The sequence below is a fragment of the Chionomys nivalis genome, chromosome 1, assembly GCF_950005125.1.
Source record: "Chionomys nivalis chromosome 1, mChiNiv1.1, whole genome shotgun sequence".
Lineage (NCBI taxonomy): Eukaryota > Metazoa > Chordata > Mammalia > Rodentia > Cricetidae > Chionomys > Chionomys nivalis.
The window spans coordinates 19,535,327-19,553,858 of record NC_080086.1 but is presented as its reverse complement, the minus strand read 5'-3'; the positions used below and the strand labels follow the sequence as shown (position 1 = coordinate 19,553,858).

Sequence of the window (18,532 nt, the reverse complement as noted above, 5' to 3'; positions counted from 1 at the left end):
CTCATTCAGGAAACAAAGAAAATGATTTCTCAGAGCTTGGATCAAATGGAATCCATTCTCCAGATATAAGCTGTTGTGTTTGCAGGAAGTGAGATGGCTTCTGCTGTGTTAAGTCAGGTTTCAGAAGAATATTGCTTCCCTTTTTCATCCATTAATCTGTTTGCTCAGCTGACCGAGTCCTGTGGTTAAGACACTCAATCATTAATGAAACTAAAAATGATGACAAAGGTCCAATTTTACTTTTCCTCCCTACTGCACACTGAATGAGGGAATTTATTATTTCTCTTTTCACAGATGCAGGGGTAGATTCTACCACAGTCATAGGGATTTATGCCTTTAAAATTGAGAGTTGCACAGCCTCTACTTCTTCGTAATGATTTCACTGTCATCAAATCACTGAAAAACAAAACATATAATTGGCAGTTATTAAAATTTGAAGCATATATTGATGTAGTCAATGATTTTAAAAATAAACTTTATTGGCCAAATTATAGTATATAGAATCAACTGTAGGAGTTTTACTAAAGGTTTTTTGTTTTTTATAAACTCATAAAAAATAATCTTAGGCTGGTGAAATGACTCAGTGGATGAAAGCCATTGTAATCAAGCCTGACTACCAGAATTTAGCCCTGAGATACCACACAGTAGAAGTAGAAAAGTGACCGTTCTGACTGCCTCCTAACTACAGATGTGCTGTAACATGGTCACACAAATGCACATACATTCACATAAAAAAGTAATAAAAATTAAACATAAAAATCATTTCTTAATCATAATTCTACACTTTATATATTCCACACTGTTAAATTTTTATCATGAACTAAAATTAAGTTTTAGGATCACTACAACATAATTTTACACTAAAGTTCAATAAAGACATTTAAAAGAACAAAGAAAAAATTAATGGCAAAAGGACAAGGTGTCATGGCCTGAGCAACACAGAGAGTTTTAAGCAGGCTATCCTGATGAGAATGTGTATCAAAGAATAACTGAAAGAGAATGAAATCCACAGAACTCTGTGGAGCTGTGAGGACAAGCTGATGAATTATTCAGCAAAGGTAGCTCACCTTCCTGGACCTAGATAGAAGGGGGAGGACCTTGGTCTTCCTGCAGGGCGGGGAATTTGGACTGCTCTTCAGTATGGAGAGGGAGGGGGAATGGAGTGGGGGGAAGAGAAGAGGAGTGGGGATAGGGGGAGGGGAGTGGGGGGAGGGGGCAATATTTGGGAGGAGGGGGAGGGAAATGGGAAACGGGGAGCAGGTGGAAATTTTAATTAAAAAAGAATAAAAATAAAAATAAAATAAAAAGATAATCTTCCTCGAGCCGCAGATTTAATCTAGGTGGGAAAACAGGATTTAGATTTACCCTGGGAATGGAAAAAAATAGATGAACTACATGACCTATGGATCATAAAACAGGTAAGCTACAGTAGGAGTGAACAAAAAGTTAGTTAGCTAGGAGGTATGATTATGGATAATGTCAGTAAAGTATGTTTGTTGAACATGGTCAAAGAGGAAAAAACCCAGTAGAAATTTTGTATTCACAAGACACACATAGAGCATATTTTCTGCATCATGAGCTCTTTCTTTACCTCTATGTCCACTAGCCAAGAAACACATGGTAATCTCACAGCTTCTCACTAGGTTCATTAGAAGATGACATTTGTATAGGTGTCCAAGCTATTGCATCTTTCCACTAGTGATAATGCTTGTGGAAGTCACAGAAACCTTCTGAACACTAGGTTTCCTTACTGAAGCCTCATGTCTGGCCCCAGTTACCATACCACCATTTGAAGATGGACACTAAAACAAAATCTCACACTAGCTCAGAATTGAGTATAATAAAGGGTTATTTATTTAGGGGTAGACCCACAGATCACAGTCCTCTGATCAAATGGGAAACAGGAGTCTTATCCAGAGGCCAAAAGAGAGAGTAACCTTGCACTTTTCATTAGCATTTATATTTTAATGGGCCAGGCCCAAGTTGGCAAGTAACTTAAAGGCTACTGGTTGTAGGAATTCCTATAGCACTCATTAGTGAACAGTTTTGCTACATAGCCAAGGTCTACAAAGATCTCTTAACCTGGGTACAGGCATTCTCTCAACACCTAGCACCTCACTCTGAATGTTACCATCTGCCCATTTCACTCTGTATGGTGCTGTACGATACAAACAAATTCATTAACTCTGTGGCCATACATGGTGAACACTATCATTTTATCCCTTGAGAGGTATAGATAAGAATAGCAGAGCTATCATTTATGGAAGGATGCATCATAGAAAAAAAACATAATTAATAACAATGATTTTAATCTGTTTGTTTTAAAAATATCAATATACCCTATAAGGTCATCAGTTTTCTGACAAACTCTGTTACAGCCTGGCCACTGTTGTGACAGCTTGGCCCCATCTGTAACAGCCTGTTTGAGAGTGTCCTAGGAGAAAAGAAAGGAAGGTATTTTCTTGCATATTTGGAACCTAACTCTCACTTTGGTGGGGTCACATTTAGAACCGAAGTGAGCCAGACCTGGCATGTTTCCAGACACTGAATGAAAGGTTTCTGAGAAAGTTACCACTGTAGATACTATTATGCGTCAGATGGTTTCTGCAGCTGCTGAAAAGAAACTCTGGAAATACCACAAAAGAAAATGACATCATGAGCAAAATCCACAGAAACAGTACATTAAACCTAAAGAACTTTAGGCTCTAGGATTACCATCTAATGACTGTAAAATAAGTATGGTTGATATCTTTAAATAGAATAGATACAGGACAGGCACTTGTAGTCCAAGCACCTGAAAGATGGAGACATAAGGATTAGGATTTCAAGGCAAGCTTTGTTGACATGAACCTGTATTAAAAGAAAAAAATAATAAAAATCAAAATGATTTTTAAATGATATAAAAGGCAACTTAAAAGTATAACTAATTAGCAAAGTTATTTATGGAAAAACACAAATTTCTTAGGGGAGAAATTTAAGTATCCCATACTAAAACCATCAGTAAGCAGGAGAAAAGATAAGTACGTAATAAGAAAATAGGGGGGAATTTTCTGAAGATTAAAGGAACAAATAGGAATATTACTGGGGGTATAAAGGACAGAAGAATCAGGGGTGAATTCAACAAAACTAAAGATATACAAAATGCCTTATGGATACCCACTAGTTAGTAAACTTGTAATTGACCAACACAAAACAAACTCCGCATTTCTATGGTGGCTTAGGGTTTTTTTTTTTTTTTTTGCATGTATTTGTTATTTGTCTTTTTTCTCTGATTGAGTTTTTGTTTTATTTGATTTTCATTTTTGTTTTTATTTTTGGGAGAAAGAGATAGAAAGAACATTAACTTAGAAGAATAGGGAGGTGTGGAGAATCTGGGAGGTCTTAGAGGTGGGAAATCTAATCAAAATATATTCTACTGAAAATATAATTAAAATCAAAATGTAAATATATAAAAGAGAGTCATAAAGAACATGAGTTTTAAATGCAAATCAAAGTGCAAGGTAGTGAAGGGGCATGGTCAATCAGTAGTTAGAATTAACCAGACTAGCTTAATATAAAAGATTCTGCTTTAATAAACAGAAGAAAGGAAACTTACAAAATCAGAGTTCCAGCGATCTAGGAGCGCAGGGAACAAAAGGGAAGAGGCAAGCTCACCTGGATGTTTTATCTGTTTTTCTGTGGTCCCAGGGGGACCACCCTAAACAGAATGTGATTGGTTGAAGTTCCATATCAAGGTAGAAATTACTGGTCAGAGAGATCACAGAAGTGTCCAAAACAGCACAGGCCATTGTCACTGTTCTTGGTGATCTAACATAATTACTTGGTAAGACCCTAATACTAAAAACAGCACACACTTTGATATCAGGACATAGATAAATCAATCTCAAGCCAATCAAGAAGCATCTTCCCTTGAGCTAATGCTTTGCAGGCATTAGAGGGAGAAAAGATATGAACATCTTACCCAGCGTTGAACCCTGCATGTTACAATACTGACGTGCAAGACAAAATGTTCCCCATATTGGCCCCGAGGTCTTTAACACATAGAGATGTAATGTTCAGTATTGTAATCTAAATCAAAAGCCAAACATTGGGGAGGTCACAAGCCCTAGGTTGGTATCTGCTACAATTGCATTGCTAAGTGGTCATGTGGCCAAACTGCAGTTTTGATATTTCAGTTTATGCCCTTAATCAGGACTTCCCTCAAACTTTTTCAGAGAAGCTTCTTTATATAGTTGGAAATACAGAGTGGCAGGGTTGCTCAAAGTGCTCAAGAGAAGAAAAAAGTGTACAATCAGCAACCACAGATACTCAGACAGTATCAGTGAAGAGGAAGTAGAAAAATGTAAGATCCAGTTGATGTGGAAAAGCTCTGTGAAATGCTGCCTTCCAGAATTGACATGGCCATGAAATCACAAACTCAGCAGTTGTGGTTACCTATATGCAACCTGCACAGGGTTGAGCCAGCTAAAATTACAGCATAGATGCGGAACTGCCCTTTGCCCTTTAGTGAATCACTATTGTTGGCTGACAGCTGTTGGAAATGGCAGATTCACTCTTTATTGGGGGTGTGGCTACTGCTTGGGTTGCTTGCTCCAGTGATTGTCCTATAACCATACAACAATGGAAAGTATTAATCAAGGAAACTTGAGTTATAATTGACTACTTTAGTGTACAGTCAGGGTAAGGTTGAGAGGGTAAGCAGGGGATATTTATGATCAAATTTCATTCTGTATATTATAATATTTTCAATAAATATTATTAATTAAGATAATTAATGAATAGCATTCTACTAGATTGAAAATAACTTTGATATCATTATACACTATAACACTTTAAAATGAAAATTACACATTAACATATTCTTATATTTATAAATAACAAACAATTATATACACTAATTACAGAAAAAAGTCAAGTGAAAGTTTGAGATACTCGTACTCATTCTATGTCAGCATGATCCAGTCATATAATGTCTTCTTAAGCTTTGATTTGCTTCTGCTCTGCACATCATAAAACATACAGTCCTGATGTGTGTTCAATATTACATTACTATCAGTCAGCTTCTAGACCATTCCTCTTCCCTGTCTAACCATTGATCAAAATATGTGATATGCATCTTGTTCTTAACCATGGGTTCCATAGGAAATGAGAAAAGCCATGTGAAATGAGAGAAATGCCTTTGCCCACTTTTAAACAGGTGTTGCATGAGGACTGCTTGTTCATCCCGGCCGATAGGGCCAAAATAATCACACAAAACTGTATTAATTAAACTACTGCTTGGCCCATTAGCTCTAGCTTCTTATTGGCTAACTCTTATATTAATTTAACCCATTTCTATTAGTCTGTGTATTGCCACATGACCGTGGCTTACCAGCTAAAATTCCCAGCATCTGTCTCCAGAGGCTCCATTGCTTCTCTCTGACTCTGCCCTTCTTTTCAGCATACAGCCTAGCTTTCTCCTTCTAGTTCTGTTCTTCCCTTGCATAGGCTCAAAGTAGTGCTTTATTCTTTAACCAATAAAAGCAACACATAGACAGAAGGCTGTCCTTCACCATTTCCCCCTTTTTTTTAAACAAAATGGAAGGCTTTAACTTTAACACAGTAAAATTACATGTAACAAAACAGTTATCAAGCAAGAATTACAGTTAAAATATTTATATCTACTTTTATCTTTTATCATAACTAAAGAAAACTATAACTATAAATTCTTCAGCTCCATCAAAGACTCCAGAAGGATATACTATTACCTAAGTAAACAATAAGTTCATTGTAAGCAGCTTTCAAAACTCTAGAATTGACAGAGACATTTTGCTATTAGAACAGTCACCCAAAGTTCTTCTGTATTGTTGTGGCATCCATCTTCAGACTATTGGCTATAAGTATCCAGTAGACTTTTCCACGAAGCAGGAAATTTTGAAGACAGTTTCACCTATATTTGCAGCTTGTCAGTCATTTTCTTCTGTGTCCTGTAGAATGTCTAGCAGATTCTCTTATGGAGCAGGAACACTGAAGGATGGTCTCACCTTTAGGCAAGCTCATCAGTCATTTCTTTATGGTTCCTGCATGTTTCGTTTATCAAGCAGTCCAAGCAAGAACAGTTTCTTGCCCAAATGGCTAACCAACTCCATAACTAGCCTCTGCGATGCCCATTTTCCTCTTGAAGTAGCTTGTGCTGCCAGAAGCATATGTGTCTCATTGTCATGAAAAGTCTTAGAATCTTAATACATTTTAAATGCCAAATTTTGTAGTCTTTGAAAGGTTTGAAGTATATCTATCCATCTGAAATATATCTCTGTACATCTAGAAACCTAACTAACATGACTGCAAGCTTGACTATTATAGATGATTAACTATTAACTTATATTTCTTATTTATACATTACATTTTAAATGAGCTACACAAACACAATACTTTAATCAAGATCAGAAATGCATAAACATATAACAAAACTGACCTTAAATTCATATCAATAAACCAAAATCCATACCAATGCAGATTATCCATATCTATATCAAACAGGGACTGTGCTTTCATTTTTAAGCTGCTCAAACACAACCACACAGAAACTATATTAATTATAATACTGTTTGGTCAATATCTTAGACTTCTTACTGATTAGCTCTATTAAATTTACCAATTTCTATTATTTTGTGTATTGCCACAAGTGGGTTACTGGTGCAGCATTTTACTCCTCCAGCAGCTACATGGCAACTCTCTCTATCTCTATTTAGAAACCCCACATGGCTTTACTCTGCTAAGCCATTGAACAAAACATCTTTACTCATTAACTAATAAAGGCAACACATATACAGAAGGACATCCTATATCACACACAATCCTCCCAAATCATGTACCACTGTTAGAGTGTGAGTGTTCAAGAAACTCACAGGTTAGATGGGTAATCATCAATCCATTGCCAGTTGCTATTTCTTTCATCATACGATAATCCAATCCAGTAACTGTTTGGTTTAACTTTGACCTGAAGGAACTTCTGCAAGGGAAAAGATATACCTGATGATAAAATTTTCTTCTATTTCAGAGAAAGAGCAACATAACATATCCTAGCTATTTTTATGTTAGTTCTCTGTTGTTTTTGTTTTCTCCAATCCCTCAAAGTTCATTTTTAAAGTAAGTTTTCACTAGTGGTTAATTTATGCCAAAACCAATAAATTATGTAAGTTATTTTTTTAAAAAATCAGGTATCTAAAGATACTGGATTCGTGAAAAGTTTTGTGACTGTGTTTCTCAGAGAAAGTCTCACTGTGTAGCCAAGGCTGTCCTTGAATTTACAATCTTCCTTATTCAGACCCCTAAATGAACATTGCATATCAGCTCCATATGTAATTATGAAATTATTCAAATGCACATTTCAGAAGACTACAGAAGCATGTGGGAAGTGGTTATCATATGTGATCCTCTGTCTTCAACCAAATACATTAAAATGAAAAATTCTTTCCAACACCAGAAGACTTCATAGACTCGGGTACAATCCAGACCAGTCTGAAGAGCAGGTGTGTGATCTGCCTGCCAGTCAAACAGCACCACTTCACAGATTCTGTTCCTCAAGACCCATCGTGAGGTCCTCTCCCTTCTACCTCATCACGAGCACAACTGTTAGGCCCTACTTCCAACTCTGGCAGAATCCTACTGCTGAAGTATAGACCACACGAATCACAAAACCAAACCACACAAGTAAAAAGAACAGAGACCTCCCCCTCACTAGAACAAAGGACAACTTAACCATCAGAAGTTCAGATCCCAACTTAGACAGATAAAAGTTCTTACTGACCACTATAAATCCAGAAAACAAAGATGAGAAGATTAAAAAAGGAAACAGAAACCAAAGAACAAATCGTCAATGTAACAAAACCAAACACAGAATTCCATATCTAGACCTATAATCATTTTATAACCAGATAGCTAAATGGCATTATAAGAATACAATCAACAACACTCAAGACAATAGAGCACCATTATATCCCAGGTATCCTATGACAGTAAAACCTGTATATTCCAAGTCAGCAAAAACAGAAGAAAACAACCATGAAAACAACTTTATGAAGATGATAGAAGACCAGGAAAGAGAAATGAGAAACTTCCTTAAAGAAATCAAGAAAAAGACAACCAGAAATTGAAGAAATCAATAAATCCCTTAAAGAATGTCGAGAAAACCAATAAAAACAAACAAATGAACAGGTGAAGAAATTTTAAAGACCTGAAAATTGAAGTAGAAACAGAAAAATAAAAGACAAACTAAAGGAGTTCTGAAAATGGAAATTTGGTGTAAGTGAACAAAAACTAAAGATGCAAGCGTTGCCAACAGAATATAAGAGATGGAAGAGATTCTCAAGTGTTGAAGTTATGATAGAAGAAATAAATTCAGTGGTTAAAGAAAAAGTTATTACTCAAAAACTCCTAATATGAAATATCCAGGAAATCTGAGACACTGAAAGGAACAAACCTATGAAGAATGGGAACAGGAGAAGAATCCCAACTCAAAAATCCAAAGACTATATTTAATGAAATCACAGAAGAAAATTTTTCTGACCTAAAGAAAATGGTTAGGAAAGAAAGTAAAGGAGATTACAAAATACCAAATAGATTGAATTAAATAAGAAAATCCTTCTGGGCAGTGGTGGCACACATCTTTAATCCCAGCCTCCTGAGTAGGAGGCAGAGATCTGTGAATTTGATGCCAGCCTGGTTTACAGAGTAAGTTTCAGCAGTGGCTTCATAGCTACTTAGAAACCTGTATTTTGAATAACCAAAAAAAAATAAAGAAAGAAAAATAAAGAAAGAAAAAGAAAATTAAGAAAGAAAGAAAAGAAAAAAGAAATAAAGAACAAAAAAAGGAAATCCCAATGCCACATTATAATCAAAGCACTAAACATACATAATAAAAATGAATATTAAAAGCAGCATTATCAAAAAGACCATGTTGTCATTGTTTTTTCTACCACTGAGTAATACACCGTTATAGAAATGTATCACGTTTTCTTTATTCATTCTCAGTTTGAGGTGAACCTAGGCTATTTCCATGTTCTGGATATTATGAAAAATGTTGCTATAAACACAGTTGAGCAAATGTCCCTGTGGAATGTGTGCTTCTTTGGGTATATGTCCACAAGTGGTATTGCTGAGTCTTCAGATAATTTTGGATTCCCAGCTTGAGCTGGCATTTTGGAGCCCATCCTTTTCAGAGGGATACCCAACTCAGCCTGAGTATGGGGGGACAGCCTTGGTCCCACCTCAACGTCAGGTATCAGACTTCGTTCACTCCTCATGGAAAGCCTTGCTGTCTTTGAGGAGTAGATGGGGGCTGGAGTGGGGGGAAGGTAGGGAGAGCAGAAGGAGGGAGTGGGAACAGGGATAGGTATTTAAAATGAGGAAATATCATTTTAAAAGTAAATAAATACATTTTTAAAAAGAAATATATGTCACTATACCTAAAAAAAGTATAAACTTCTTGTTATACTTCTATTATCTTTACACGTGGATATTTTACATTGTTGAACAAATTTGCCAAACATGAGCAGGGTTGTGAATTTGATTCCCATTACTACAAGAATAAGAAGATAAATAAAATACTGTCAAAAAATACCAAGTAACATTTAAAGGCAGACCTATCAGAATTATACCTAACTTCTCAACAGAAGTTGAGAAAAGCCAAAAAGACCTGGACTGATGTCATACAGATTCTAAGAGACTACAGATGCCAGTACAGAAAACTAAACCCAGGAAAATTCTCAATCACCATAGATTGTGAAAACAAGATATTTCATGACAAAGTGAAATTTCAACAATATCTATATACAAATCAGTCCTACCAAAAGTACTTGAAAGAAAATTCCAACCCAATGAAGTTAACTACACACATAAAACACAGGCAATAGATAATCCCATAACAGCAAAACCCAAAGAAGGGAAACACACACACACACACACACACAAACACATGTGTACATATACACAAACACATCATCACCAACACCAGTAAAAATATTAGGCATTAACAATCACTGGTCATTAATGTACATCAATATCAATATCCTTCAATAAAAAATACAGTCTACCAGAATGGATATAAAAACATGATCCATTCATCTGTTGCATACAAGAAACACACTTCAACATTGACTCAAAGTTAAGAGTTGGAAAAGTTTTTTCCATCCAAATGAACCCAGGAAACAAGGTGGTATAGCTACCCCAATATCTAACAAAACAGACTTCAAACCAAATTTTGTCAAAATATATGAAAAGGAGCATTTTAAACCCAGGAAAGTAGAAAATCCACCAAGATGATATCTCTATTCTTTAATATACATGCCCCAAATGGAAGAGCAATCTCATTTGTAAAAGAAATATTGCTAAAGTATAAATCACACATCAAACCCTACAAATTAAAGTAGGAGACTTCAATACCAATCTCTCATCCATTGTCAAGGCATCCAGACAACAACTAGATAAATGATGTAACAGACATTGTAACTCAAATGGACCTAACAGATATCTACAAAACATTTTACCCACACAAAGAAAATATCTTCTTGTCAGCACCTCGTGGAACCTTCTCCAAAATTCATCACATATTTGGACTAAAGGTAGATTTGAACAATAACACAAACAATAGAATGCCTACAAACTCATGGAAACTAAACAACTCTCTACTATGTTACCAAGGTTTAAGGAAAGAATAAAGAAATTAAAGGCTTCCTACAATTCAATGAAAATGAATGCATACCACATATAAACCTATGGGGCACACTGAAAGTGGTGAGAAGAGGAAAGTTCATAGCACTAAACGCTTTCATAAAGAATTTGGAGAGATCTCATACTATCAACTAAACAGCACATCCAAAAGCTCGAGAACAAAAAGAAGCAAACACACCCAAGAGGAGTAAGTGGCAGGAAATTATCAAACTGAGGGTTCACGGTGTGATGCCTAGATCTCCCTGGGAATGGGGAAATACAAGAGATTTCATAAGTGGACTGAGGACAGGTGGGGATGGAGGAAGAAAGTTTTTAAAGAGAAGAATGATGTGGGCGGGAGTATTTCTGGGTTAAGTAGAAACCTGGCACAAGGGAATCTCCTATGAATTCACAAGGATGATCCCAGCTAAGACTGCTGAAAATGGCAGATATGTAGCCTGAACTGACCGTGTCTTGTGACTAGGTAAGACTTCCAGTGAAGGGATTGGGACACCAACTTAGCCACATAGCCACATGACTGTAGTCAGTTCTGTCAATGAGATAAGTGTGGATAAGGGTGGCCTAGAGATTGGGGGAATAGCCAATTAAAGCCACACCCTAAAACACTAGACTACCTGGAATACAAGGACCCACTTGCTGGAGCACTGGGACCCCAGAGATCTAGGATAGAATCAGACAACTGGAGAAAATATGTCAATGTAATAATGCCTAATAATCTTTACAATACTCAAAGATTGATTCATAGCCCATTGTCTTCAGAGAGGCTTTATCCAGCTACTGATAGAAATAGAGACACAGACCCTCAGCCAGACTTTAGACCAAGTTTCTGCTGAAAAGAAGAAGAGGGGCGAACCAAAGTGATCAAGGACTTCAGAAGAGAAGCCACACTATCAACTACCCTTTACCCATGAGAGCTCACAGTCTCTGAAGAGACAACCAGGGAGCCTGCATGAGACTTACTGGATTCTCCATAAGGGACAGTTATATAGCTTGGTCTTCTTGTGGGACATCTGACAGTCGGAGCACGAACTGTCTTTAACTCTATTACTGGGCTTTGAGACTCTATTCCTTATGTTGAGACACATTTCCCAGTCTTAATACGGAAGGGGGGGGGTGTTTGTTCTTACTGCAATTTGGTATGCCCATTTTTTGTTGATTCCATGGGAAGCCTACTCTTTGCAGAACAGAAAAGGAATAGGAAAGGATTGGGGGTAGAAGTCAGGAGGAAATGTCGGGAGAGGTTGGAAGGAGAGGTTGGAGGGAAAACAGCAGAAAAGAAGTAAAATAAACAAAAAAAATTTTAAAAGTTGAAAAATTCTTTCTGAAAAGCAGTGCATTAAACTCCATGCTTCAGAGATGAAGTTATTCTGTGGTAGAACTTGATGAGGAGAGGAAGATACTTGGGAATATTTAATGTACTTTTCATGTGACATTCCAATGGAATGATTACTAAAATTAATAAATATATTTTGACATATTATTTTTAGATTATCTACATTTTCTGTGTCAAATGGAAAATTATGTGATTACATTAAATTAAAACACATTTTGTACCATAATTATTCAATCTTATAAATAAATTGCTGTATAAATAATGCATCATGTTCTAAATCACAGAGGTTTCAGGCTGAAACCTTCAACTGTTTCTCTAGAAAAATATCCTCTGTGTATTGGGATATATTTCTTTAGTAACAAATGTAAACAGAAAATGTCAGGACCTTGATCATTTTGTTCTTTTAAATACTCATGTCTAGAGATAGATAACTTTTTTGAAACATGAGAATATTATGAAATAAATATTGTGGCCAGATTCTGTGAAAATCACCATGGGACTAACTAGTTAAAACCATTTATTACATAGTTCTTATGTAAGTTCCATTTTGAAAATGGGCCAAGAAGTCACTTAATTTCTCTATTGTCATCTAACTGCTCATTTCAGACAGTCTCACTTCTGGACTCCAAGGAGCAAGTACTAATTTCCAGGAAATGGTGTAGCTGGCACTCAAAATAAATAAATGTCAGTCACTGGATATTCTATACCAAAGCATTAAACTTATTCAGGGAGAACATGATTTTCTGAGGGATTCTCTTGCATATACTTGAGAAAGGGAGGAGATTGCAAAGATACGGTTGTCTCTTAATATTGAGTCTCTTTGTCAAAGACCCTGTGTCCTGACACTAAGCCAGGATTCCTACTGAACAGTTTTGCTCACATTACCGGCAAACCATATACAATCTTGAAGGTTTTACTTTCAAAAGCATGCCTGAACTCAGTATGCCACTATCCAAGGGTTAGAGACACACTCCCAGAGAATAGAAAAGCATGGAAGAGTCTACGGTACCAGTTCATCATCATCGTCTATCTTCAAAAGTTTTAAGCTGTAATTCTGGCAGGTCTGTATACATCCACTCCAATGTTTATTGTCCACAATGAAATAACATTTTATGCCACAGCAGAAACACTGTCCTTCAACATTTTTGCCTACAACAGAGGAGGTGAATAATTAAACTTCTTATTTTCTGGCATACTCTCTTCAGAGAAATGCATTTATTAAGTATCTATAACTAAGAAAAATAGCACGGCTCTCAGAAATTGAGATTTTAGAATGCAGAGAGACTCCTGTATGCAACATTGTCTATAACAGTAAATGTGTGGAAACATCTGTTGTGTCCATTATGGATAAATCAGTATCAAAACTATAGCAGATGCACATAAAGGAATACTGTCTATCCCTTAAAGAGAAGTAAATAGGCTGGGCATGATGGCTTATGCCCATGAACTAAGCACTCCAGATAGTGAGACAGGAGGGTAACCAGCAGTTTGAGGCCAGCATAGGCTAAGTAGTGATGACTTCCATACTAGCCTTGGCTATAAAGTAGATTCTAAGACAACCAGGCCTATAGAATAAGCCTCAACACCTCAACACCAACAATACAGACACGGACCACTGTGACAAACATAGATGAACTTGAGCATGGTGTGCAAAATGAAACAAACCAGGCCCAGGACCAAACTTCATGACTCAACTCAGATGAGGGTGCTAACACAGTCCAAATCTATGAAACAGAGCTGTGTAGTAAGGAGCTTGAGGGTGGGGAACAAACATTGTCTGTTGCAAACGTGACAGAATTCTAGATTGTGCCCACACTGGTTCAGACATACTGTACATTTAGAGTTGTGCTATGATCTGTGTTAGATGCTCTTATTTTAAGACACATAAGAGACATATGAAAGAGCTTGTGAAGGTGATAGTCTGTTCTGATTATGTTGATGCCTTCAGCAGTGTGCTCATATGTCCAAACATGTCAAGTTGAAAACAATGAAATGTGTCCAGTTTGTGTAACAACAACACCTCAATACAATTATTTTGTTTGTTGAGGGGATGTGAATGGCCATGTTCAATTAACAAACTCTATCTTCAGTCTCTGTTTTCCTATGAAGAAGTATTATTGTGTGGCTCAGGCTGGCCTGTAATTTGTTGCGCTATATAGACTGTTCTCAAATTTACAGTCTTTCTGTCTCAGCCTCCTAAGTACAGGGATTACAGTGTTAAACTATCATTTACAGATGACAAAGGTTTTTTCAAAAAAAAAGAATGACACAAAATGTTTTCCATGGTATGGAATACTTTAAAGATTTTGGGGGAGATTTTTCATTTCTTCCCACAAATTTTATAATGTAGCAATTTTAAAGATATCATCAATCCTTGAATAATGAAATTGTCAACCTCTACTATCATAGCACAGTAAGTTCATATACAAAAACTTTTTGTAAACTCTAAATCCTGAACAATTATTTAATAATCATTGATCAATTGAATCAATTAAAGATAACCAGTCATGATAAAAATAAAAAAATTTCCTCAAAACACTTGATATGTGAATCTTCTAGGTGTCATTAATAGTGTTACTGATAGAAGTGCATGAATGTGAACAGCCTTTGTGAAACTCCCTTTTGAGCTTTAGGGATGATATCTTAGTCATAAACAGGCCAATTTTCTCATAACAAGACAGAAGAAAACACACACACATTGTTATTCTGTGACTGCATCCATCTAAATGCTCTACATCCATTTTAACCTAAATATTTTGTAAATGCACTTTTACTAAAAACTTGATGTTCTGACAAGAACAAAGTTGGAGACTTAAACTTTCCCATAAACAAAAATGATTTGAATTCTTAGCTGCAATGAACTGTAATTCCACGCACTGGTAGCAGTAGGAGCACCTGAAGACCCCTGAGTTCTAGATACTATAAGATTATCCTAATCCAAACAAGGATTTCCAGGGTTCGTTACCTCTACATGAAACCCCAACCATTAACTCACATATCACCAGTGTTAAAAGTGGCTAACAGGACTTGTGGAGAAGAATCAATACAGAAATAGAGCAATTCCTTATTCAAGATCCCCTCCATACCTATGAGCTTTATGCAATCTAAAACTTTAGTTTCCCCAGAGCATCTGTTGCAGGAGTCAAGTTCCTTCTGACGTTTGAGGTCATCAAACTCTCTAGACTTATTATCCAGCATTTCTTTCATCAGGGAGTTGTTCTTTTGCAGGGTGTGATACTGTTGAGTGAGGTTGTTTAGATTTTTCTGCAGTTCATGTTTGTTTCCACTATACTGAGAAACTAAGATTAAGAGCAGATATAACACCAAAAAAATGCTCATATGGAATAAGTATTAAAATCTAATATTAGAGGAAAAACTTCAATTTTATACCAACATATGTCATTACTGTCATTTTTACTTTAAAGTTTAGAAATTAACATATCAATTGACTATAGAGATTGAAATATCAGTTTCTGTGTATCAGCAGATAGAGTTCTATCAGCAATTTCAGTGTAAAGTAAATGATTGGGACAGCTAATAAAACTGTAGTGGAAGCACCATACCTCCTAATTAATTCACATTTTAACACCACAAAACTTACAAGTAAATAACTAAGTAAAATATTCAGTGAACACTTAACACAATATGAAAATGTGAAGGAAGAAGCATTAAGAAATTATACAATTCCCATTGGAGTCTTTGGAAGGCATAATATCCATATATGTAGCTATGTTTTAGCCCAGACTGAGAGTGAGTTTCTCTAAACATTTGACAAAATCTCAAAAAGCTCAAGCTTTAATGTCTCTGTACAAATGAATTATTTTCTTCTAACTTAACATTCACAGAGTAAATTAAATAAACAATCATCATTTCTTTTGCACATCTATTTCTCACAGATGCTTATTTAAGATTCACAATCACCTGAGTTCAGAAAGCTGACTATCATAAATTCCTCAGAAGGCAAACTGCCACCAAGTCGTCAAAAGGAATATGACCAAAACTGAGACAAAATGAGGCAGCTCCTAACAGCCTCAGAGTTAATAAGATAGGTATGTAAGAGAACAGGATACTGTAGCATCAGGAAAAAAACATCCAAAGTCCAGAACCATATGGCACATTCCCTGATTATAGTCAGGACAATGGACAGTGTTAACTGCATAAGTAGTGTCTAAAGTTATTACTTAGGCAGAAAGGCAAAGAAGATATTTATCAGTTACTCACGATATGCCACCAACACTGCAACGGCCACCAGAAAGGAACAAAGGATTCCCAGAGATATTGCAATGAGGTACCAGGGGGCTAAACACTCTTAAATAAACAAAGCAAAGCAAGAAAATTATCACCATGAAAAGAGCGTATCCTTTTATAAATCATAAATTTGCATAACCTGGTCTCTAAAAATTTTACAGAAGTCCATCTTACAACCTGACTGAACAAAATTGTGCTTTCTAAGTTGTAGATCTCTCCCTAAAATTTACCTACCGTAGAAATGTTACATTTGAGAAGTTTCACAGGATTCCAAACTTTTTTCACCTTTAGTTTTGTATTCTCAATCCTCCTGTCTCAGCCTAGAAGTAGCTGGATGACAAGCACAGGCCCCTCCTCCCCCAGTTCTACAGGATCAAAAGTGCATCCTTCAATAAGCACTGGAAGGACAGACATAGTCCAAGTAGAAGACCCCAAATTGGAGTGTGCAGTCCACCAAGTGAGCATAACTGAGGATGAGGAGGAACCAAAGAGGGTCGATGTTCTTGAGAACTCTAGAGAACCTTGGCAGATTGGAGTTGACCTGTACATAGGCTCATTCTTACAGGATCCTAAAGTTAACTCTCTCTTTTTTCCTCTAAATCCAATCTTCTTCAGAAAATACTGAACACTTTTGTGTATCTCAGGTGTTGGAAACGTGAAAGCCATGCATCTGATTATCACCTGATTAAAGAAATAAAGGCTCTCAGCTGGAGTCAATTTGTCACAGTGTGAGCAGACTGTGTACAGAAAAAAAAAAAAAAGATCCAGGCAGTGGTGGCTCACGTCTTTAATTCCAGCACTTGGGAGGCAGAAACACGTGGATCTCTGTGAGTTCCAAGCCAGCCTGGTATACAGAGTGGGTTCCAGGGGAGGCTCCAAAACTACAGAAAAACCCTGTCTTGAAAAACAAAAAAAGAAGAAAGAAAGAAAGGAAAGACTCCTGCTTTTTATTAATACACTTAATTTTCTTCGACATTTCTTTAAATGCAGTATGATTTAGTCCTCCCCACCCTCACTACCCTCTCCTATCCTCCTCTTCCTCTGCAACCTTCTTCCCAGGAGACTTTCTCATCTGATGAATTATTGTTGCTGCTTCGTTGCATTAGATCTTGGGAATACTTCAGACAGTTAAAGCACTTTATGTTAGAGTGAAAGTATTATTTCTAATGCATTTGAGATTTGTTACTCTAGAACATTTAGTTTTCTTCAGACTGCAGTTTGTCTGCTATTTTTTAAAGTTTCAGAATTCATCTTGACTAAACTGAATTAAAACCTCCTGCCGGGCGGTGGTGGTGCTCACCTTTAATCCCAGCACTTGGGAGGCAGAGGCAGGCGGATTTCTGTGAGTTCGAGACCAGCCTGGTCTACAGAGCTAGTTCCAGGACAGGCTCCAAAACCACAGAGAAACCCTGTCTTGAAAAACAAAACAAAACAAAACAAAACAAAACAAAAAGAAATAAAACCTCCTAATGTTGTTTTTTTTTCAAATTTGACAGAAAGTATTAACTTCTCACTACTTGATTCTCAAGAACATTTGCTTATAGACTCCTATTGTTCTGCTTCATCAATAACTAATTAGAAGTAGAAGTAGAGTTACATTTTTTCACTCTCTTTATCTGTTTTTTTTATTTTAAAAATTGACCACTTTATTATAACTTATTTTTGAACAGTTTTGTACACGATGACTTTCCCACTCACACTCACATCACTTCTACTCTTGTGTAGCCCAACTGATTTCAATAGAAGCCAGTAGGATATTGTTTTCAAATATCAAAAGTTACAAGGCATAAAATCCAAGTGAATTTAAATGTTTAAAACATTTACCTCTGTGAACAGTTTGTCTCGGCGCTTGAGTCTCATCATGCCTTCCTCGGTTCTGCAATTCTGAAGACTTACCAAATCTCACAGTTGTGTAAGTGATCTCCTCATCACTCATCTTGATAGTAAGTAAAGTATGCTTTGCTTTAAAACCCGACCTTGAGTGATTTCTTAAGAAAAAGTTAAAATTTCCACCATTAGGAAGAGACCTGGATCTGATGCTACAGTGTGATAGGAAGGGGTGGGATTTGACTTCTATAGCAATCCAAACATCCTAACAGGGACTGACCTTGAATTCCACTAGAGGTGAGAAGTCTTTGAAGATTTCTATTAAAGTCATTTATATTGTTATTAGTCACAGTAATTATTATCAGAAAATACTGAATGAATTTAAAATATACTAATAAGTTATTGTAATATTGG

At 36.3% G+C, this 18,532-nt stretch overlaps 1 protein-coding gene across 1 annotated transcript in view; it reads right to left on the bottom strand.

The window, feature by feature from the left end:
* The window catches only part of LOC130885410 (killer cell lectin-like receptor 2), a 35,623-nt gene extending 17,396 nt beyond the window's left edge, over positions 1 to 18,227 (bottom strand). Inside the window, exons 1-3 of the mRNA XM_057786890.1 lie at positions 18,116 to 18,227; positions 16,265 to 16,351; positions 15,130 to 15,342 (exon numbers count right to left, since the gene is read on the bottom strand). Coding sequence (XP_057642873.1) covers positions 15,130 to 15,342; positions 16,265 to 16,351; positions 18,116 to 18,227 — 412 coding nt within the window. The remainder of the gene's footprint in view (positions 1 to 15,129; positions 15,343 to 16,264; positions 16,352 to 18,115) is intronic.
* Between the last annotated feature and the right edge of the window lie 305 nt (positions 18,228 to 18,532).